General features: G+C 37.4%; 2 protein-coding genes across 5 annotated transcripts; both read left to right on the forward strand.

The window, feature by feature from the left end:
- The first annotated feature begins 7 nt into the window (after nucleotides 1-7).
- Nucleotides 8-6,188, forward strand: tmem231 (transmembrane protein 231). Of its 3 annotated transcripts, none has more exons than XM_079809686.1 (7): nucleotides 8-575; nucleotides 662-828; nucleotides 905-1,033; nucleotides 1,160-1,303; nucleotides 1,673-1,754; nucleotides 2,457-2,562; nucleotides 5,286-6,188. In XM_079809686.1, exons 1-7 carry the CDS (start codon nucleotides 413-415, stop codon nucleotides 5,446-5,448), a joined length of 954 nt encoding a protein of 317 aa, XP_079665812.1. In that variant the 5' UTR covers nucleotides 8-412; the 3' UTR covers nucleotides 5,449-6,188. The 3 variants fall into 3 exon arrangements, with proteins under 3 accessions (XP_079665812.1, XP_079665814.1, XP_079665813.1); XM_079809688.1 differs by having other exon boundaries at nucleotides 1,202-1,303; XM_079809687.1 differs by having other exon boundaries at nucleotides 2,457-2,559; nucleotides 5,283-5,593.
- Nucleotides 6,189-7,031: 843 nt separating this feature from the next.
- chst6 (carbohydrate sulfotransferase 6) lies at nucleotides 7,032-20,931 on the forward strand. Of its 2 annotated transcripts, XR_013816000.1 has the most exons (3): nucleotides 7,032-7,094; nucleotides 17,248-19,163; nucleotides 19,429-20,931. XR_013816000.1 is itself a non-coding variant. In XM_079809908.1 (2 exons), the coding sequence occupies exon 2, from the start codon at nucleotides 17,266-17,268 to the stop codon at nucleotides 18,457-18,459; it is 1,194 nt and encodes a 397-aa protein (XP_079666034.1). In that variant the 5' UTR covers nucleotides 7,032-7,094; nucleotides 17,248-17,265; the 3' UTR covers nucleotides 18,460-20,931. The 2 variants fall into 2 exon arrangements, 1 of the variants encoding a protein (XP_079666034.1); XM_079809908.1 differs by having other exon boundaries at nucleotides 17,248-20,931.
- Nucleotides 20,932-21,891: the final 960 nt, after the last annotated feature.

A 21,891-nucleotide genomic window follows, 5' to 3' on the forward strand; every position in this document is an offset into this window, starting at 1 on the left:
TGCGCTTACGTCACAGCGCGGCCGTACCATTCAGTCTATTCGGGGGGTTAATACACAAATCCGTATATCTCTGCTGCAAGTACAGCTCTACGTTTGCAGAAACCACGTGGTGGAACTCATAGTTTTGTTTTTTAAACACAAATCAGATTAATAACTATCGAATCATTATTATGCGCATACTTCGCGCACGGCTAAGATTCGGGCTGTTGCTATGGTGAACAGACGACGCTGAGCCACCGGAACAACAACCAGTGCGTGCGCGTGTTGTTTGTTTGCTGGACCGATTCATCTTTATTAAGTTTTTTTGTTTTCAAAAGTGTACTATTAAGCCAAAAAGCTTTTGTCAACGCATATACAGCTCAAACGATATGCATGTGTTTAAATGGTCTTGTGAATTGTTGGATGGAAGTGTATGTTTCCTGGGATATTAATAACAATGGCTTTTTATGACGTTTACGCCCACCCTGCTTTAATAAGATACAGGGCATGTGTTTGCTCGAGAGCAACACTGTTTGTCTTTGTGGTTTTATGCCTCACGTATATTTCACCTCTTCTGGTGGCTTATAGAAGTCAAGGTAAGATGCAATTTATTTCAAGCTAATTTTTCCAAAATCCCAAATATGGGATAAAATAAAGTGACCCAGTTTGTTGGTATGAACAGGGTTCTGGCTGAAGAGGAGCACATATGAAGAGCAGCCGGTCATACAGTTCCAGTATGACATGTTTCTCATCGGAGCAACAGACACAGCTGGGAATTATGTAGCATGGAGCACATTTCCCAACTTTAATCGACTGATCGGAGATAATTTACGCATCCCACAAATCTCTGTGAGTATGAAATATGAACCAAATTCATTTAGTGGACTCTGGAAGCAAAGTTGCACTGGGTTTGTTCATTATTCAGGCCCAGGAGGAGGACAGGAACCAGGATGGGAAATCCGACCTCCTCATGCTTCAGATCAGCATCCCACTCAAGCCAGAAGAACAGATGTTTAGCGTTCAGCTCCTCCTTACCTTCTCATACCAGCTGTTTGTGTGTATTGAGTTCATTCATATAGCACCACAAATGAAATGCCTTTCTGTGAATTGCTCTCTATCTCTCTCTCTCTCAGTTTGTATTATTCATATGTCCTCTGTGTTTAAATGTCCATCCCTCTAGAGAATGTCTACTGTTGTGATGCAGACGCTTGCCTTTGTGCAGCATTCCTCCCCTGTCCCAGGTTCTCAGCTTTCCATCTGTGGAGACCTGAGGCTAAACCAGCGAACTCCTCTTCCTCACAGAGGTTTGCATAGTACATACAATGTGAGTATATCTGAACAACCCAGAGTAGAATTTAAAGTCCATCAATGCGTGGCCTACTCTAACATACAAATTAATGTGCTGATTCATCCATTCCTGGAAATAAAGCATTGATACTGAACCGGTAGGACTTGCAATGCCACAATCTTGTGTGTGAACAGGAAGATCATAAACACATTAAAACATTAGCAATGGAAATATTTTGGAATGTATTTGCATAGATTTTCAACACCGTCCTAAATTCTAAATCAACAAATCTAGCTTTTCGTGTAAGCAGGCCTCTATGTTGTCAGAATATGGTTTATGTGTGTAGAGTGTGTGCATCATTAATTTGTAAAAAATCACATATTCATTTTGAATTGCCTCTCCTAGGTTTCAGTGGTTGATGGATCCAGTCCGTTTGCCAGCACATATGACATGGCCAACATCATTAGACTCTATCAGCAGAGAAACTGTAAGCAAAACTTATTCATAAACACATTCATTTTATTATTATTGTCATTATGAATATGTCCAAAACCTCTCGTCTTCCTTATCATTGCTTTCAAAAACACAGATTTGTACTCACTATACTCAACTGTACTCAACACCTATACCTAAAATATTTACTCCAGAATGTTCTGAGCTACATGATCATTTCTGTTTAGTGTTTACCACCTAATTCTATATATGTTCTTGAAACTTTGTTTGCCAACTCTTCCTATCAATTTCAAATGTCAACCCATCATTGCAGGAAATGCAGGCATTCATGTGCTGCTTTTGTTTGAGCTGAAATGTCACTTTTGTTCCCAGCAGTCTCTCTATCTTTAAATTAGATTAGATTAGATTCAACTTTATTGTCATTACACAAGTACAAGTACAAGGCAACGGAATGCAGTTTAGGTCTAACCAGAAGTGCAATAGCAGCAAGTGCAGGATATACAACGTTTGCATAAGTGCAGGACATGGATATGTACTGAATATCTATAAATATATCTATAAATAGAAAGATGGTTATTACTATAAACAGAATTTACAGGTGAATATGTACAGTGAATAATATACAGATGGTTATTACTATAAACAGAATTTACAGGTGGATATGTACTATGAATATAATATAATATATTGTCATTATGAATATGTCATTATGAAATGGTCCATTTCTCACACACAGTGACAACTCATCTCTCCGGCGTCATTCCCGTGTGGACAGTGGGCAGAGCTGCGAATGCTCCATTCCAGATCAGTGCTCAGATCAACTATCCAGTAGAGAATATTACATATCCTTTAAATGCTCAGTGTGTTTTTATATATATATATATATATATAATATATACACACACACACACACACACCGACCAGGCATAACATTTAAGACCACCTTCCTAATATTGTTTTGTTCCCCCTTTTGCTGCCAAAACAGCCCTGACCCGTCGAGGCATGGACTCCACTAGACTCCTGAAGGTGTGCTGTGGTATCTGGCACCAAGATGTTAGCAGCAGATCATTTAACTTCTGTAAGTTGCGAGTTGGGGCCTCCATGGATCAGACTTGTTTGTTGAGATCTGGGGAATTTGGAGGCCAAGTCAACAACTCAAAATCGTTGTTGTGCTCCTCGAACCATTCCTGAACCATTTTTGCTTTGTGGCAGGGCGCATTATCCTGCTGAAAGAGCCACAGCCACCAGGGAATACCGTTTCCATGAAAGGGTGTACATGGTCTGCAACAATGCTTAGGTAGGTGGTACGTGTCAAAGTAACATCCACATGGATGGCAGGACTCAAGGTTTCCCAGCAGAACATTGCCCAAAGCATCACTGCATCCGACGGCTTGCCTTCTTCCCATAGTGCACCTGGTGCCATGTGTTCCCCTGGTAAGTGATGCACACGCACCCGGCCATCCCCGTGATGTAAAAGAAAATGTGATTCCTCAGACCAGGACACCTTCTTCCATTGCTCCATGGTCCAGTTCTGATGCTCACGAGCCCACTGTTTGCACTTTCGGTGGTGGACAGGGGTCAGCATGGGCACCCTGACTGGTCTGTGGCTATGCAGCCCCATACGCAACAAACTGCGATGCACTGTGTATTCTCACACCTTTCTATCAGAACCAGCATTAACTTCTTGAGGAATTTGAGCTACAGTAGCTCGTCTGTTTGATCGGATCACATGGTCCAGCCTTCGCTCCCCACGTGCATTAATGAGCCTTGGCCGCCCATGACCCTGTCGCTGGTTCACCACTGTTCCTTCCTTGGAGCACTTTTGATAGAGACTGACCACTGCAGACCGGGAACACCCAACAAGAGCTGCAGTTCTGGAGATGCTCTGACCCAGTCGTCTAGCCATCACAATTTGGCCCTTGTCAAACTCGCTCAAATCCTTATGACTGCCCATTTTTCCTGCTTCTAACACATCAACTCTGAGGACAAAATGTTCACTTGCTGCCTAATTTATCCCACCCACTAACAGGTGCCGTGATGAAGAGATAATCAGTGTTATTCACTTCACCTGTCATAATGTTATGCCTGATTCGGTGTATATCTATACTGTATATAATATATACAGGAATGAGATTCTGAATATTATATATATTCCTCATTTCTGTCATTCTGCACAGATTCCAGAAATGTATGTCTTTGTTATAGTGGTTTAGCACATTTTAGTACAACTGTCGTTAAATGTTAATTTAGTACAATTAATTATTTCTTGTGAAAAAACATAAATGTCGACCATATTGTCATAGTAATCAAGTATGAAACAATGAAAATGTGCAATATATATCCTCAAATCGAGTGTTTTACAACAATGGGATAGATCACCCAAAAAAATGAAAATCATGTCCTCATTTCTTTCTTCAACATTTTTCCACAGAAGAAAAAGAGCCATATGCTGTGTCCAAAATCACATAATGTATAGTAGGCACTACATTTGGTTTGAAACTTACTTCACAACCATTGATAAAGTATGTTCTCTATTATGAATGTGTGTATGAATAAAATTCGGACATACTACATCCGCCGTGTTGTCATTGTCATGTGACCTACGGCGTCACTGCCATTCATAAATCCTCTCCCGTGGCCTCATGGGATACTAAATTGTCCATCGAATGCACACTTCAGAATCTGTAGGTCATCTGGGGACGTTTAGATGACTGTTTTTCAAATACTACGGACACAGTACTCTGTTGGCATTTTTTTTTTTTTTTGCACCCTATATAGTAGGGAAGTATTCACATTTTTTTTTGCTGAATTAACCTTTTGTTGTAAAACATAATCTATTCAAGGAACTATATATTCAGGTGTAACACAGGGCAGGCAAGGAAGGCAGGCAGAGATGTGCTACTAAGCACACAAGTATTTCATAAAAAAACAAACAAACAAGGAACACGAAACACCTTTACCTCACCTTTATTTATATAGCGCTTTTTACAAGTCAGATTGTTTCAAAGCAGCTTCACAGTGTTAACAGGAAAATAATGCAACAGAATTTGATTCGGCTGTACAGCCACTCTGGAGAAAACGCTGATGTCATCAGTTCATTTCAATTATCATATAGTGTCAATGCAGGCGGATCAGTAATTTAGTTGAATATTTAACACAGGAGGAATACCAGAAACAACTGAGAATAGAAGCAGAAACAGGAAACTCAAACTAAAGCCCAAACATGTGACACATGACAACAGGATATTGAATACTCTATTCAAGGATATATTGCATATTTTTATTGTGTCATGCTTGGCTGCTAAAATCAACCATCTGGTCTACAAAAAAATGCTAAAACCAAAAAAAGAAGTCTGAAATTTCTTTCAGATAACATTATTTTGATACAAAACACATGATAGGAAATTGTCCCGTTTTGCTTTTTAGCTTGTGGCTACAACCATGTCTCTCATGATGAGCACGTATTGGACACATGCAGTCACTTCCTGACTTCTGTGCATTCCTAGACTTGCCAGTCATGCTTCATTTTATACTCAAGTTTAATTTCCTTGACTGGGTTTTCTACCTATCGACCAGGCTTTTGGGAAACGATCAAGTTTGCCTGGATTCAGTATGTCAGTGTTTTGCTCATCTTTCTCTGGGTTTTCCAGCACATTCAAACATTCATCTTCCAGAACCAGGTTTTACCGACCACCACAGTGCCGGCGGTTAAACAGCACAGCTCCTGATGTGACCTGAGTTTCTTGTTCTCCCTCTTTTATGATTTCATTCTTATTGTACAATTATCAGGAACTTCATTCATTGTTGAGGACTTCACATATATATAATTAGTTGTCTTTGTTCAGTTCAAGTACATATGGTAAATCAAGTACATATGGTTTTTCTGGTTTTAAAGAACTTCAAGTTCAGCCGCATACTGTACAATATGTGTTTGTTGTGTTGTTGCAATGTGAAAGAATAATAGAATAAATATGTCCTCACACAATACTTGTTTTTTTAAACATGACATAAGATAAGATTGTATAAAATGGCCTTATGTTGTTTGATAAATATGAAGAAACATTTTCTACATTATTCAGTGGCTCACTGAATATTGTTTAATGTAAAGGAGGAAATGTCCTAATTTGAGCATGGTGTCTTTGTTAAAGGTGCTGTATGTAAGTTTTTCACTTTACTAAAGCATACAAATACCATAATATGTTTGCAGATATTTAGGAAACATGCTAAATTCACCTACTCATTTCACTGAAAAACAATGTTACAGTCAGTTATTTTACCTTGAAATGTGTAATAGTATTTCAACACCACAGGTTGCCAGTTGCGGAAAACACAGCGTATAGCAGCCATGGAAGCCAGCGAACAAACTGGGTCAGAGATCGCAGATTTTACCCTACCGAAAAAGCCTCAGCATCCATCAAAAAATCTCTATGAACGAGAGCACATTAAAACGCAGATAAATCAACTCATCAACTTACAGTGTGGCTTTCATTGTCAATTGTGCTCGCTCCTGTTTCGTGTCCTCAAACTGGCAACCCGCGTGAGGAAGAGGGGGCGGGGCAAACAATATTTTGAATTTGGACTGCAGTATCCATTTCAACCACTAGGTCCTACAATCCTACATGCCGCACTTTTAAGATACTGCAAGCTTTGTAGTTGGATATTTAATGTTGTTGTTTGACAGGCTATGTTACACTAAATTATGTGATAAACATCCTCTGGAAGATTGTTGTCAGTAATCAAGCTAAAGGAAACAGATGATATAACAATTGTCAGTAAGATGCTTTCAAACTACTGTTGAATCAAACCAAACAACACCACATATTGTCTTTGTCTCAGTTCCACAGATACACATTGGCAAAAACGGTGTCAATGTATTTCTTATAATCTCTATCCTAGCTGTTTTATTCTCCTCCATGATACCAATAAGATCAAACACAGGAAGTTTGGTACAATGGACAGGATGCAGATGTAATGTTTTCCTGTTTCATTCACCCTTCATGTTCCACATGCTCTTCTCAGATATGGGGATTTATATATTTCATATATTTAGTTGATGCATATTAATCTTTCAGAAAAAAAAACTTCCCAGATACTAGGTTAGTTAGCAATGTGTTTAGTAGTTTACAAACTTGTAGTTTACGTAAGTGCACACAGTAGCGTTGCAATGAGCTTTTTATTATTCCTAGCACAATGAAATAGGAGACAATGTATCTATTCTGTGAAGTTCATTCACAGATCATCTTACAGAAGGCAGATGGTTCCGCCCACATCCTGCCAATCACTCTTATAGGCCACGTCTCAGCTTTTTTTCACATCCAGAGAGAGTTCACGACAAGAACACTGAATCCGGACACATTAGGCTACTATACAGGAGGTAAGGCATAATAATAGGTTATGCTTTAATAATTCGCTCCTACGATAGACATAAATTATTATAGATTTAATATAGTTTTTTTTGTGGGATAACTCTTTAAATGATCTGTTTTGCGGGACTGTTACTTTCTAGATGACTGTGACATGGCAGCCGAGTTTCCTCTGTAAGTGGAAGTCGCATGTGTTTATTAGAACATTTCTATTCTCATCCAGGCGATGCTACTACCGCATTTAAACCTAACAATACAGTTAAATAGCTAATTATGTTGTAGAAACACTTGATACCCGACAGATGAATGAATCGATAAAAAGTTTGCGTTGGTTTGTGTGTGTGTCAAATGTCCCCAAACACTAGTTCAACTTAACGCATTTTGGGAATAGACGCGTTCCGCTTGTTTGGGGACCCGAGGCAAACGCGTTTCAGGAGTCATGATGGTGTCCCGTAATGCTGTCTATATTGTCATTTTTCAACTTTGTTTATAATATTTAACGATAAAAAGGAAAATCATATTACCTGGTGCTCCAAAACCGTACATTATCTTTTGTGTCTTGTGCCTTAAACCGACATGAAAAAAACTAGGCTAGTAGGCTATATTATAGTAAAATTACTCTAGTAAATACTAGTGTTTGTGAACATGATACTAGGCTATAGTAAATACAGTAAATTGTAGTATAGGCTACCTCAGTATTTACTATAGTTTAACAATTGACTAGTTAATACAGTATGATGTAGGCCTAGTATAAATTAACAAAGTGTAGCAAATACTACAATTTACTGTTTCTTTATGGTTCAAAAACACTATAGTAGCCTATTAGAGTAATTTTACTGTAATATAGGCTACTAAAGTATGTTTTTCATGTGGGATAGCCAAAGTCTTTTGAAGCCGTACAAAAGCTTGATGTGAGAAACAAATGTAGGCTATAATAATTTCAGTTATTTTGGTCTATTCCTCACAGTCACACAGAGCCATTGTATTTCATTAGAAGATTCATAAAATAGCCCACAAACCGCTTTTATGGAGGTTTCAGAGCTTGGCTTGAGTTTGAGTGAGCGTGAGAAAATGAACATTTAAATATTTAGGTGAACCATCCCTTTAAAACAAATGTTTAAAAGTAACGTGTTTCGATTGTGCTCACGAACACGTCCAGAGGGTTGTTTTTTAACATGTTTGTGTTAAAGTTCATTGCCTATCCATTTAATTTTAATTTCATGTCTGTGTCTGGTCGTGTGTGTATTGACGCACCAATCACTCAACAGGGTAAGAGTTTTCTGTGTTTATTTAGTAGAGGAGTGTTTATTTAAGCTTTTGTTTTCAGTTTCTCCTCTTATTCTTTTGCCTGCTTTTTACACATCAGAGTAGTTTTCTCTTCTTTTGATTCATACTATTGAAAGTAATATCAGAAATAAATTTTATAGCTTTCTCTGTCTCTATGTGACACTGGACCACAAAACCAGTCATAAGGGTCAATTGTTGAGATTTATACATCATCTGAATAAATCTGCTTTCCATTGATGTATGATTTGTTAGGATAATATTTGGCCGAGATAAAACTGCAAAAAAAGGGTGCCAAAAAATCTAAATATTGAGAAAATCGCCTTTTTAAAGTTGTTCAAATGAAGTCCATAGCAATTCATATTACTACTACTAATAATTTTTTTTTTATATATTTACGGCAGGAAATGTAAAAAAATATCTTCATGGAACATAATCTTTACTTAATATCCTAATGATTTTTGGTATAAAAGAAAAATTGATAATTTTAACCCATACAATGTATTGTTGGCTATTGCCACAAATATACCCGTGCGACTTATGTTAAATTTTGTGCTCCTGGGTCACATATGTTTTTTGTTGTTGTTAAAGGTAAACAGCATTTCACAGTTTTAACCTACTGTAGATATATTCATTAAACAAGGGCTTTTTAAACCTTTAGATGCCACGGACCCCAAAATATAAACCTCGTGTGAGGGACTCCCATCCTGAAACTTAAGACATCTTTCTTTTACAAACACCCAGTTAATACACAAAAAAAGTTATCTAACATTTAACATAAAGTAACATAGTTACTATATATATATTTTTTTTCTACTCACTATAAATTTATTATTTACCTGTTTAAAATTATATTCATTTACCTGTTTAAAATTATATTCATTTATATTAATCTTTTTTTTAATTCATTTCAATTTATTTAAAATTTGTATTTAACATTTTAACTATGTAAATGTAACATTGAATCACTTATTTATTTGAATCATATATATATATATATATATATATATATATATATATATATATATATATATATAAGTGTGGAGATGTGTGTGTGTGTGTGTGTGTGTGTGTGTGTGTGTGTGTGTACAAAAATATATGTATATGTGTGTGTGTACAAAAAAAATAAGAAGACAAATAAATTAGATTAAATGAATAAATAAATTAATTATTGAATGTTAAATTGATAATGTAAAAAAAAAAAATATATATATATATATATATATATTATTTATTTATTACATTTATATGTCACTCCTTTGCGGCCCCTGAAAACCCCTGCAATTAGAGAATATATATTCATATGCTACTGGTAGCCCACTGAATCTCATTGAAGCGACCGGTGTTCACTTAATCTCCTCACTTGTAGACCCACTGCCATCTGCTGGTTAGTGTTAGTGTGATCCTGGCACATAATCCAGTCTTGGTTTTGATCTGAATCAAACCTTCAATATATATTGTTCAAAACGTTTTAGTTTTAGATTGGGATTCGTTTTAAACAAAAAATCTGTATCATGTAGTTAACATATTTATTTATAATTTGCATTTAATTTATTTAACTATTACAGTGATAAATTGCACATTAGGTTACGTTAAGCCTTTCATTCAGTAAAGTAAAAATAATCCCCCAAACAGTTGTCACTATCAAACAAAACTAATATATTTAATTGTAACAGTTTTTTTAATCACTGTTAATTACATTGGCACAATCATCAGAGACGAACCAGTCAAACTTATGACTGGTCCTAAAAGGACATGGAAAAAAATATGGTGTGAGGAAAAATGTTCTTACAATGCTTTTGCGTTGTCTCGCAAATGTTTTGTTTTCCAGAGAAACTTTGCATTCGCTCGCAAAATATTTAGTTCTTTAACCCTTTAACTGTCACCCCCCCTTTTTAGAATACACATGAAAATGCACTATCCAAACTTAAAGGGCTGTAATTCAAGAATGCTTTGGAATATAGACCAAAGTTTGGTCTCGTTTTAAAGACGACATTCTGCAGATTATTGCTGAAGTGAAAGCAATTCAAAATATGAAAGTATGAAATAGTTATGGAAGTTTAAATTTACTGTAAATGAAAAATACTGTACTAAATATTTTTTATTTCATATAAAATATATATTTTAAAAAAAATAATTTACTCTAAAATTACTATAAAATCAAAGCCATATGTCTAACCAATTTGTGTTCCAACTTTGAAGTTGATATCACAAAAATTGAAGTCCCCATGAGATTTTGTTTAGGGTGCTGTACCAAAAATAGCCACCGGGTGTCATTCAAATTCCATTTATTGTTGTTTTGATGCATTTTCCTGTAAATTTCTGTCCAAATATTACTTCCATCACAAAACAGTCACCAAATACGGACCCTTGAGACTCAGACCTTTCCGACAATATACGTTTTGTCAAGATTGGAAAAGATTTTGAATATAAAGTAGTTAAAATAATTGTTGTAATATGAAACATGACAGCGCCCACTAGGGGAGGAGCCCACTAGAATAATTTAGAGTAACTTTTCCATGGCAACACAATGTCCGATTTCAAAGCGGTTTTCACAGGATGAATTTTGAGTTTGTAAGCTTTCAAATGATACCTAATTTGTGATAAGAGCGAAAGCAAGGTTTCTCAAGGGCATGCAAAACTTTCTTCAGTTAAACAAAGACAAAACTGTGTTTGGAAACAAAGATGAAGTTCTGAAGGTGAACACATACCTAATCTAATCGGATTTCGACTATCCGATAGGATAAAAATCTTGAAAATGGTTTGTTCAAAAGAAAAACAGGATTCTGAAATCAGATTAGATCACAAAATCCAATCTTGGTTTTGATCTGGATCTGGAGTTTGTGTTGTTCAAAACATTTTAGTAAGATTGGAATGACTTTGATCCAAAAAAATCTGGATTATAATGATCCCAGCAGAAGGGTGGATTTCAGGAACAAAAGTGTAATAATAAAAACTGGACAAAAATACAGGACAAAAATGTGTATAGTGTAACATACTCTCACACACACATTTTTTATGTTGCTCTTGATTAGTTTAACTGTTAAAGGGTTAGTTCACCCAAAAATGAAAATTCTGTCATTAATTCCTCACCCTCATGTCGTTCGACACCCGTCAGACCTCCGTTCATATTCAGAACACAAATGAAGATATTTTAGTTGAAATCTGATGGCTCTGAAAGGCCTCCATTGGCACAATGGCACGGTTCACTCTCAAGACCCTTAAAAGGCACTAAAGACGTCGTTACAAAGTCCATCTCACTACAGTGGTTCTAAAATAACTTTATGAATCGGCAAGAATAGTTTTTGTGCACAAAAAAACCCCTAAATAACGACTTATATAGTGATGACGATTTCAAAACACGGCCTCATGAAGCTTCGAAGCGTTATGAATCAGTGAGTTGAATCAGCGGTTTGAATCGCCAAATTTCAGCAGTTTTTTTGCGGTTTGACACGCGATCCAAATGATGATTCGACTCACTGATTCATAACGCTTCGAAGCTTCATGAGGCCGTGTTTTGAAATCGTCATCACTATATAAGTCGTTATTTAGGGTTTTTTTGCGCACAAAAACTATTCTCGCCGATTCATAAAGTTATTGTAGAACCACTGTAGTGAGATGGACTTTGTAACGACGTCTTTAGTGTCTTTTAAGGGTCTTGAGAGTGAACCGTGCCATTGTGCCAATGGAGGCCTTTCAGAGCCATCAGATTTCAACTAAAATATCTTCATTTGTGTTCCGAAGATGAACGGAGGTCTGACGGGTGTCCAACGACATGAGGGTGAGTAATTAATGACAGAATTTTCATTTTTGGGTGAACTAACCCTTTAAAGTAATAAAGTAAAACAGAGATTTTGGTGCCATAAAATAATCCCTGAACAGCTGTAAATATCAAGCAAAAAATATTATATTTAATTTTAATTTTTTAGCAGCATCGAGCAGTGAGATTGTGAATTGCAATCACCCACCACTCACCCCTACCTTTCGATGCACATAGAGAAGCTATGGTGGCCAACACAGGACAAAGATGTCGGCGTATGAGACAGGAGACCGTGACTAGCGCTCTAGAGCAGTTTGTCCATTTAGGGCTACTGGAGAAACATGGCGGCGCAAAATGGTGACTTCACTGTAAGGGGACCCGCAGTGTATGTAGATAGAAATGGCTCATTCTAAGGTAATAAAACCATAACGGTTCATTATGTAAGGTTTTTTTTTTCTTTTCTTTATACACCACTGACAACATAGTTATGTATATTATATTGCATTTCTATGAATATTACACACTGCACCTTTTAAAGTGTTTTTTAATTTTTTATTACTGTTTGTAAACTACGTTGGTTGTCTGGCTATCACCAGACCAAGCTCAATTTAAGATGGAAAATTGGTCTGGGGAGTCTGCTATGTATTTTCTACTGCACAAGAGGCGTGATAAACAAGCATAATTCAAATGACTCTGTACGCAATTGGATAGTCCTTCAACCAATCAGACCACAAGAGGCGTGATCAACAGGCAACGACCCATCGCTTCTCTATCCGTCATCGTGTTAAACCTGGATCTGGATCAGGGTTAGGGCTGTAACGATTTGACCAAAAATAAAAATCTCGATTAATTGAACATTTGACCTCGATTACGATTATGAACGATTATTTTTATTTTTTCCCTCATATTAAGGTTTTTGAGTAAGTTCACTGATAAGGTTTTTACTGTAAATATTTTCTACTATTAAAGGTGGAATTTTTTTTTCTAATGAAAGTGCATTTCTTTGGGATTTTAAAACACTTGAAGGAAACGGTTCACTTTAAGCAGTTATTGTCTATGGGGCAGATTTCTGTTTGTTGTACATCAGATACAGATACATTAGCACAGTAGGCCTACATTACATATATTTGAATGCATTAATGAGAGAGTGATTGTGTGTGAATTACTCATACCGTCTCCATTCATTATGAAGCTGTGGTTTGTAGGCTACTTACTTCAAAGGTATTAAAATATATGCCTATAACGGTTAAGTTTCTGCGCTACTCTATGTGCGCTTATGTCTGAGTGCTCGATTGTCATAATATATCAGGCATTAGTTCAACATAATACACATCTGATGGTCGAAAACTGGCAGGGCTTAAAACACATACAAATGACAAGCTTTGTGAGGACGCAGGTGAATCTGCCTTCAGGGCGCGCGCGTGTTGTCAGAGACGCGACACGGCTCGGCTCTCGGTGTTACAGAAAAAAGCTGAACCCTGAACGGATACATTGTCCGTATTGTTGTTTTTGAATAGTGCACAATCGCTTTAAATGTTGAAACTGGCAAGCCTTTAAACGCATGTACTTGACAAACTTTGAGCACGAAAGTGAAAGCAGTCTGGCTTCGGGGCTTGGGCGCGCTGTCTGTGTGTGTGTGTGTGTGTGTGTGTGTGTGTGTGTGTCAGCGCGTAGGCTATAAGAACAGCAATTAACTTACCTGTATAAGCTGTGTAAAACATGCAGTTACTATAGTGATTCTGGGCATCTATAAACACAGATAACCGCTCCTGCATCTCTGTGTGCCAGCAAACTGCACTTGATGTGACTGACGGGGCGGAGTCACGTGAAAACTGAAATAACCGACATGGGAAAAATACGTCGGTTAGAGGTTCTGAATGTCGGTTTCAGTTATTTTTCGATTGATCGTACAGCCCTAATCAGGGTGATCCAATCCAATTTTGCTTTGAAAAAATGTCACAAAAGTTAAGATTGATTACCTGATCCTAGCTGGTCCTGGATAGCAAAACATGGGATTTCCAAATTCAGATCATTCTGATCCAGATTAAACTATTGGCCCTAGAAGTGAATGATCCAATCCAATTTTGCTTTGAAAAACGGCCACAAAAGTAAGATTGATCACTGTTGTGGCAGTTTTTTTTAATCAACTCTGAATAAGAGACAAATCTTTGTAAATGTAATAAATGATTTATTCTTTTGCAAAAGAAGAGTCAGACAGTCATAGAGCCACCATCGTTAATTTCCTGATTTTAACTCGCAGTCATGCATAGCAAAACATTCTCTTATGTATATGAACTCAGAAACCTCTGCATAATATTCTTTGATATATGGATAAATGTGAACAATAAATTCTCATGCAGAATGAATTTTCTTCTATGATTAAGGGATTTCCTGATCTTGATCATTCTCATCCAGATGAATCTTTTAGAAAAACTGGGCCCTGGTTTCACCTCTTAGTTTGATCAAGTATTTCCAGGGGCCAGTTGTTCAGAAAGTTTAATCTGGATCAGAGTGAATCGGATTTGGAAATCCCTTGTTTTGCTCTCCAGGATCAGGTAATCAGTCTTTCTTTTGGGCAAAATTGGATTGGATCACCCTTATCCAGATACACACTTCTTCAGATTACCAAATCTGGATTACTAGTGCTCTACAGAGCCCCTAAAGGCTGTAGGCTACTGAAAGGCTTAAAGGGATAGTTCACCCAAAAATGAAAATTGTCATCATTCACTCACCCACAAGTTGTTCCAAACCTGAATGAGTTTCTTTGTTCTGCTGAACACAAAATAAAATATTTTGAAGAATGTTTGTAACCGAGCAACCATTGACTACCATAGTAGCGAAAAAAATACTATGGTAGTCAATGGTTGCTCTCTCTGCTTGGTTACAAACAGTCTTCAAAATATCTTCTTTTAATCAACTTGAATATCAACTTGAGGGTGAGTAAATGATGACAGAATTGTCATTTTTGGGTGAACTAACCCTTTAATAGGAAGCCTAATGTCTACTTCTTCTAATGTATTACTTTAACACAAACTAATCAAGCGCAAAAAAAAAACGGTGTAAATTTCATGCTACAAATGTTTTATTACATTTTTTCCTGAAATCCACCCTTCTGCTGGGATCATTATTATCCTGATTTTTTTGGATCAAAGGAATCCCAATCTTACTGAAACGTTTTGAACAACACAAACTGATGGTTTGATCCAAATCAAAACCAAGATTGGATTTTGTGATCTAATCTGATTTCAGAATCCTGTTTTTCTTTCTTTGAACAACCCATTTTCAAGATTGCCCCAGGAGTACTAAATGTGATTTCACTTGATACTCAAATTCCTTTTAGAGTATTATACAATGCCATTTAATATTGATGCAACAATCAACATGAAGTAGTCTGCATTAACCATCAGTATTAGATATCGTCTGTTATCGTACTTTTTAAAATAAAACAGCTGATGATCTGAGCCAGTTAAATCCTGTCAATCAAAAGGGACATGACAGTTACAAACTTGTGCATTAATAAGGTCAAAGACATTGGCTGCGTCCGAATGTACTATATGAGTAGGTACATTTGAATTTGAAAGAACTCCGCGACTGTTAAAAAAATAAGTTCTATATAGAATGACTGCGCCATAGTATGAATGTAATTTGGACATACTACATTCGCCATGTTGCCGTTATAATGTGACCTACCAGCGTCAGTTACGTCCCTTCATCTCCATTCATAAATCGTCTCCCATGGCCTCATGGGATAGTAAAATGTCCATTGTATGCACACTTCAGAATCTCGTCGGAAGTAGTAGGTCATCCGAGTACTTTTCGCATACTGTTTTTTGAATACTATGAATTCGGACGTACAACTCTATTGGCGTACTGTTTTTCGCATACTATATAGTAGAGGAGTATTCAATTTCGGACGCAGCTTTTATATATAGGAAGATGGTGCACTCCGATTACTTATGAATGTGAGAGTGCAATGCCCAATATGGCGAATAAGCCCCGCCTTCTAACTAAAAGAGCCAATCGTTGATTAGTAAAGTCATCGTGTCACTGCAGCTGCGTTTTTTCGCAGTGAGAGGTGCCCTTTTTTAAATAGTTTTGCACGCTGTTTATTTGCTCCTACGCCTCGTGCCTGCAGCGCCTTGCGTTTTTATAGGAGCGCTCTGAACGCCTGAAGTTGAGAAAAAATCAACTCTGAGCAGAAAAGCGACTGACGTCATTCAAATTTTTTTTCCTTTGTCCAATCAGATGAATGGAGAGGCGGGCCTTCCGTTGTGGTGACGGTTACCTTGATTAGACTAACAGGACAGCTGATTCTGGGGGTTGCCTAGCAACATAAAAAAAAAATGCAACTCATCACTCTATTCTAAATTAAAAAACGTCAAACAAAAAAGGCAGAACCAGAAAAACACGTTCTGTCTGATCGGCTCCGGTTGCTATAACAACAGGTGCTCGGAGACGCGCGTTTAGGACTGCTCATGCGCATTAACTTTGTCCAGACTGAAAAATTTTTAATATTTAAAAATTTACTTATTTATTTATTTATTATTCTATTAGTGTTGTCAAAAGTACCGACCACGATACCAAGTTTGTGAGCGCTGTTGAGTGAAATTGTAAACACTTCTGACAGGCCATTGTGCTCACATGCTCATCGGATATGTCTTGTGATTGGCTACAATGATCAATGCACAGGAGCGTTTGAAAGCCCACGGAAGTGTTTGAAAGTGTTTTGAAAACGGGAACGTTTGAAAGCACAAGCAGGCGTCCAGCGGACCGGTAGGCTGATGGGCACCTGCATTCAAACGCTCCCGTGTGTATCTGTAAGCGCTCTGTGAAAAGCGTCGTTGATGTATATTTATAACATGTTTTTGAAGCGCTAGCCAATCACAGACATATCCGATGAGCGTTTGAGCACAATGCTCAGTCAGAGGTGTTTACGATTCCGCTCAACAGCATACAAAAATGGTATCGCGGTCAGTACTTTTGACAACACTAAATTCAATGGAGGGAAGTTAAATGTGTTTAAACTAGAATAATAGTTTGTTTTTAACCTTAAAAAAAAAGAAAATAGAAATGCTTGTCATGAACAATCCATTAAAGTGTCGTTGTGCTTGCTTTCATAGGGGAATAAAGTTCACAGTATGCTGCGGTGGAGAGCGCCAAAGCCCACTGTGTTGAGCCTTTTGCTAATTCCGGCTGTTGCAGGGGTGATTCTGTATGGTTGGTACAACTATTCGCCCGCTCAAAACATCACGACGTCTGAGGGCAAGGTGCACGTGTTGCTGCTATCGTCTTGGAGATCTGGCTCATCTTTCCTGGGTCAGGTGTTTAACCAGCATCCGGATGCCTTTTACCTGATGGAACCAGGCTGGCACGTGTGGACGTCTATACAGCATGCCGGCGCACGAAGCTTGCGAATGGCAGTGCGGGATACGATTCGCAGCGTCTTCCAGTGCGACTTGTCAGTGATGGATTCTTACGTCCCCCAACCACAAAATGTCTCCAAACTCTTCATGTGGAGCCACAGTCGTGCGCTCTGTTCCCCACCCGCGTGTTTTCTCACAGCTCGCAACGAGATTAGCAAAGAACAAGAATGCAAACAGCACTGCGACACGCACGGTTTGAAGCTCGCAGAGGCGGCGTGTAGGACTTACAGCCATGTAGTGTTAAAAGAGGTTCGCTTCTTCGAGTTGGAGTCTCTTTACCCTCTACTGCGGGACCCCTCTCTGAATCTGCGCATCATCCATCTAGTGCGTGACCCGCGAGCGGTATTTCGTTCCAGGGAGCAGTCGGCCAAAGCCCTGGTGAGAGATAGCACCATTGTACTTGAACAAGCTGATATTCCTGAGAAAGATAGATCATACCACGTCTTACAGGAGATTTGCCGCAGTCATGTGCGCATTTTTGAGACTGCCATGTTTAAGGCACCCGATTTCCTACGGGGACGCTACAAAATGGTACGTTACGAGGATCTAGTGCGTAACACGCTGGAGGAGATCGAAGCCATGTACAAGTTTGTGGGTCTGGAGATGACCGAAACTTTGGAGGAGTGGATCTACCGCATCACTCATGGTAAGGGAAAGGGAACGAAGAACGACGCCTTCAAAATCACTTCGCGAAATGCAGAGGACGTCTCCTTGGCTTGGCGAACCACCTTACCGTTTGAAAAAGTCCAGCACATCCAGGATGTGTGCAAAGGAGCCATGTCTCTGCTTGGATATAAGACGGTGGATAGTGAGAAAGAGCAAAAGCTGCTGAATTTAAACCTTATGACGCCTCGTGAACGCTATCAATTCAGCTGGCTACCTTCTAAAAGCACTACCGCTAAAGTATAGAGTCGCCCCAAGGATCAAATACCTAAAGACCGAAGCATTGTGGGGAATCTGTTATATGTGGGCACTGCAGTGTTCTAGTGACCGGCAGAGAATAGGAAGTTTCTCTGATAAACAAGAGACTAGAAGAGCTGTTCTCTTTCTTAACACAACTTTTACCACTGGATGTTGTTTCTGAAGAAGTTATGGTCCAATGATTAACTTCAAGATGTATTTATTGACAATGAAACTATTATGGTGTTTTTGTTAAAAAAACAACAACTGCATTTCAAATGAGCGTAGTAGATGCGGGTTGAAGGGATCTATGATGGGATGGCGTGTTTTTCTCTTTTTTTTTTCATGTCACATAGGCCCCATTTACACTGCATGGTTCAAGTGACCCAATTCCAATTTTTCCCTCTCATGTGGCACAGATCGAATATGACATGTGAACGTGTAAGCAGGAAAAAAACGCATGAATTCCGAAATTCTCCGATCGGATTCAGGCCTCATTCATATGTGGTAATAAATCCGATACGATTTGGATACGTGCATTTGCGTCTGCCATGTAAGCGGTCAAATCGGATATTCCCCAGTAAATGCGAGTCGTACGTCATTGAAAAAGGGACGTAAGCGAATGACGTCAACTTAGGTGGACACGAACTGTGATCACATGACACTAATGGCGCGATGGAAGACGAGAGCAATGTTTTGCTGGCCTTTAAAGCGTGCGGAAAGCAAAATGGGCTGAATCCGAAATTGCCCCCTATACCCTCAAATAGGGCATTATTTGATGGGACAGCCATGTGTAGTGGTGTCCGAAACCATAGTGGACGTTATTGAGTGTACTCATTCAATCCCACATTGCACCGCAATGAGTTTACAGCCGATGTACACACAACGGCTGTCCGACTTCACACACTCGTTTTCATTCACTTCTTCAAGTGAACTATATTAGTGGACTAAAGTAGGGAATGGTGAATGGGGGTTTAGGGGGTGATTTCGGATTCAGCCATTGAATAATCATTTTGTCTGCGTCCATTGCATATTGCGCCGTTTTACTTCCTTTTTTTTTCCGGGGTCAGAATGTCTTGGGCTGTTTCGCCAGTGTATAGTGTAAATGCAAATATCGGATACGGGTCGCTTTTAAAAGATGATGTTGGGTCGTCAAAAAAATCGGATATTCGGATATGGTGACTCCAAATCGGATTTGTGCAACAAGTCTTGCCGTGTAAATGCGGACAGACTTTTACCGCATTAAGCTGAATGTCAATGTCCTTGTGAATAAAGCAGTTAATATTTCATTGTACGTTTAGATTTATGTTAGTGTTATGTTATTTTAAGAATTTTGTTGATTTCTAGACTACAGTAGTTCTCACTGGATTTACACTTTAGCCCCCACCAAAAAACTGTAAAAAGGATAATAGTGTCACATGACTCAAGAGAAAATAGAAATGTTTTGAGCTCATAATCTTGAATAATTATGAAATAAAATAAGAAAAGTAATGTAAAAAAAAAATCATTACATGCGTGGAAAGGATAGCCTTGAAATACTGGAAAATGCACCTAGGGAGAGTGAAAATGTATTATTCAGAGAGTAAGATTTAGTTTTTTCTTGACCAATGAAGATCTTTACAAAACGACTGTGCCATATGTGCTACTCAGCCATCACTAACCATTGAAAAAGAAGAGTTGTTGAAGTGTTACTTACACAATGGGGGGTTTTGTGATTGATTAATTTATGACATGTTTGTTTGTGATAAAATAATGTGATAAAGTCTAGCTAAAAGGACTTTGAACTCGGATATCAGACAAACTTCTGCATTTTACAGGACTATGGTACTGCTTTGTTTGTCATTTACATGAAGAGATTTTATTATTTGTGTTTTGTGCTGTAGAATTTGTCTATACACTTGGGAAAAAATGTGATCAAATGTAAACAAACTGATTGAGGTGTTGTTGTTCATGAGATGTTTGATTTCAGTGGGAGCTGGTATTTTCTTGAAGTTTGAATCACATTGATTTAGATTGAAAATGTCAAGCAGTGACTAGTTTGATTAGTTTAAGTGTAAATAAAGGTATAAATCACACAAGATCAGAGAGTCTCTTCTGATAACACAATATATTTTGTTGCCTGTTGTGCTCAGGAGGGAAGTCTGATTATGTATTTATCACAATACATGTTAGAAATATATAGACAATGATTTTAGAAAAAATTTATCATAGTACACATTTAGAATGTCAGTATTTATGTTTGGCGTTAGTAAGTTGTCTCTAGGTTTATAATTACTGTTGGTGTTATGTTAAATGTAAAAACATTATACCTGGTTTGTCTAAATCTGTCTATTTGATCAATGTTGCATGTTTGGTGAAATGAAGTAAAACTATGAATGACTTTTAACCTTACACACTTTTTTTGGGCAGCTGATCATTAAAAACCCTGCTGTAATAATGTCCGTATGTTGCAACATAATAAACAACATACAATTATAATTCACACAGGACCCAAAACTCACACCGTAACCTACTAACAGAAAACTTTGAATTTTTATACAGAACATTTACTAAAAATATGAGATTATTAAAAAAAAAAAATATATATATATATATATATATATATATATATATATATATATATATATAGTATTTTTTATATATATACATATACAGAATGTGTGTGTATATAATAATTGCCTCATCGACACGATATGATGGCCAGAGGAGAACTGGCTGAGCCTGGTTTCTTCCAAGGTTTATTTTTCTCCATTATGCCACCTGATGGAGTTTTGGTTTCTTGCCACTGTCGCCTTTGGCTTGGCTTGCTCAGTTCGGGACACTACATTTTTCCAAAATAAATAAAATCCAAAATATTCAAATACATTTTCAACTAAATTACTGATCTACCCGCATTGTCACAATATGATAATTGAAATGAGCTGATAACATCACTGTTTTCTCCAGAGCGGCTGTACAGCCGAATCAAATTCTGTTGCATTATTTTCCTGTTTAAAAATGTGAAGCTTCTTTTCAAACAATCAGCATTGTAAAAAGCGCTATATAAATAAAGGTGACTTGACTTGACTTAATGTTAGACGCCTAAGACAGTGAAGGACAGCTGATCGTCCTTGCAGTGCCAAACCACTTGTGATCTTACTTAAAGGAACACTCCACTTTTTTTTTAAAAATAGGCTCATTTTTCAACTCCCCTAGAGTTAAACAGAGTTATATATATATATATATATATATATATATATATATATATATATATATATATATATATATATATATATATATATATATATATATATATATATATATATATATATATATATATATATATATATATATATATATATATATATATATATATATGTAAACTCTTACATCTTCACATTATGCCATATTATGTCAGTTGCAGTGATCCTGAAAAATGTTTTATAGCAAAAAACTGGTTGC

This window comes from Gobio gobio, assembly GCF_949357685.1.
Source record: "Gobio gobio genome assembly, chromosome: 25".
Classification (NCBI taxonomy): Eukaryota; Metazoa; Chordata; class Actinopteri; order Cypriniformes; family Gobionidae; genus Gobio; species Gobio gobio.

Excerpts from the sequence above, each read along its gene's own strand:
- chst6 (XM_079809908.1), top strand. The coding sequence starts at position 17,266 with ATGCTGCGGTGGAGAGCGCCAAAGCCCACTGTGTTGAGCCTTTTGCTA.
- tmem231 (XM_079809686.1), top strand. The coding sequence starts at position 413 with ATGTTTCCTGGGATATTAATAACAATGGCTTTTTATGACGTTTACGCC. Across the intron at positions 829-904 it reads TACGCATCCCACAAATCTCT|GCCCAGGAGGAGGACAGGAA; the intron begins GTGAGTATGAAA and ends TTCATTATTCAG. Across the intron at positions 1,755-2,456 it reads ACTCTATCAGCAGAGAAACT|TGACAACTCATCTCTCCGGC; the intron begins GTAAGCAAAACT and ends TCTCACACACAG.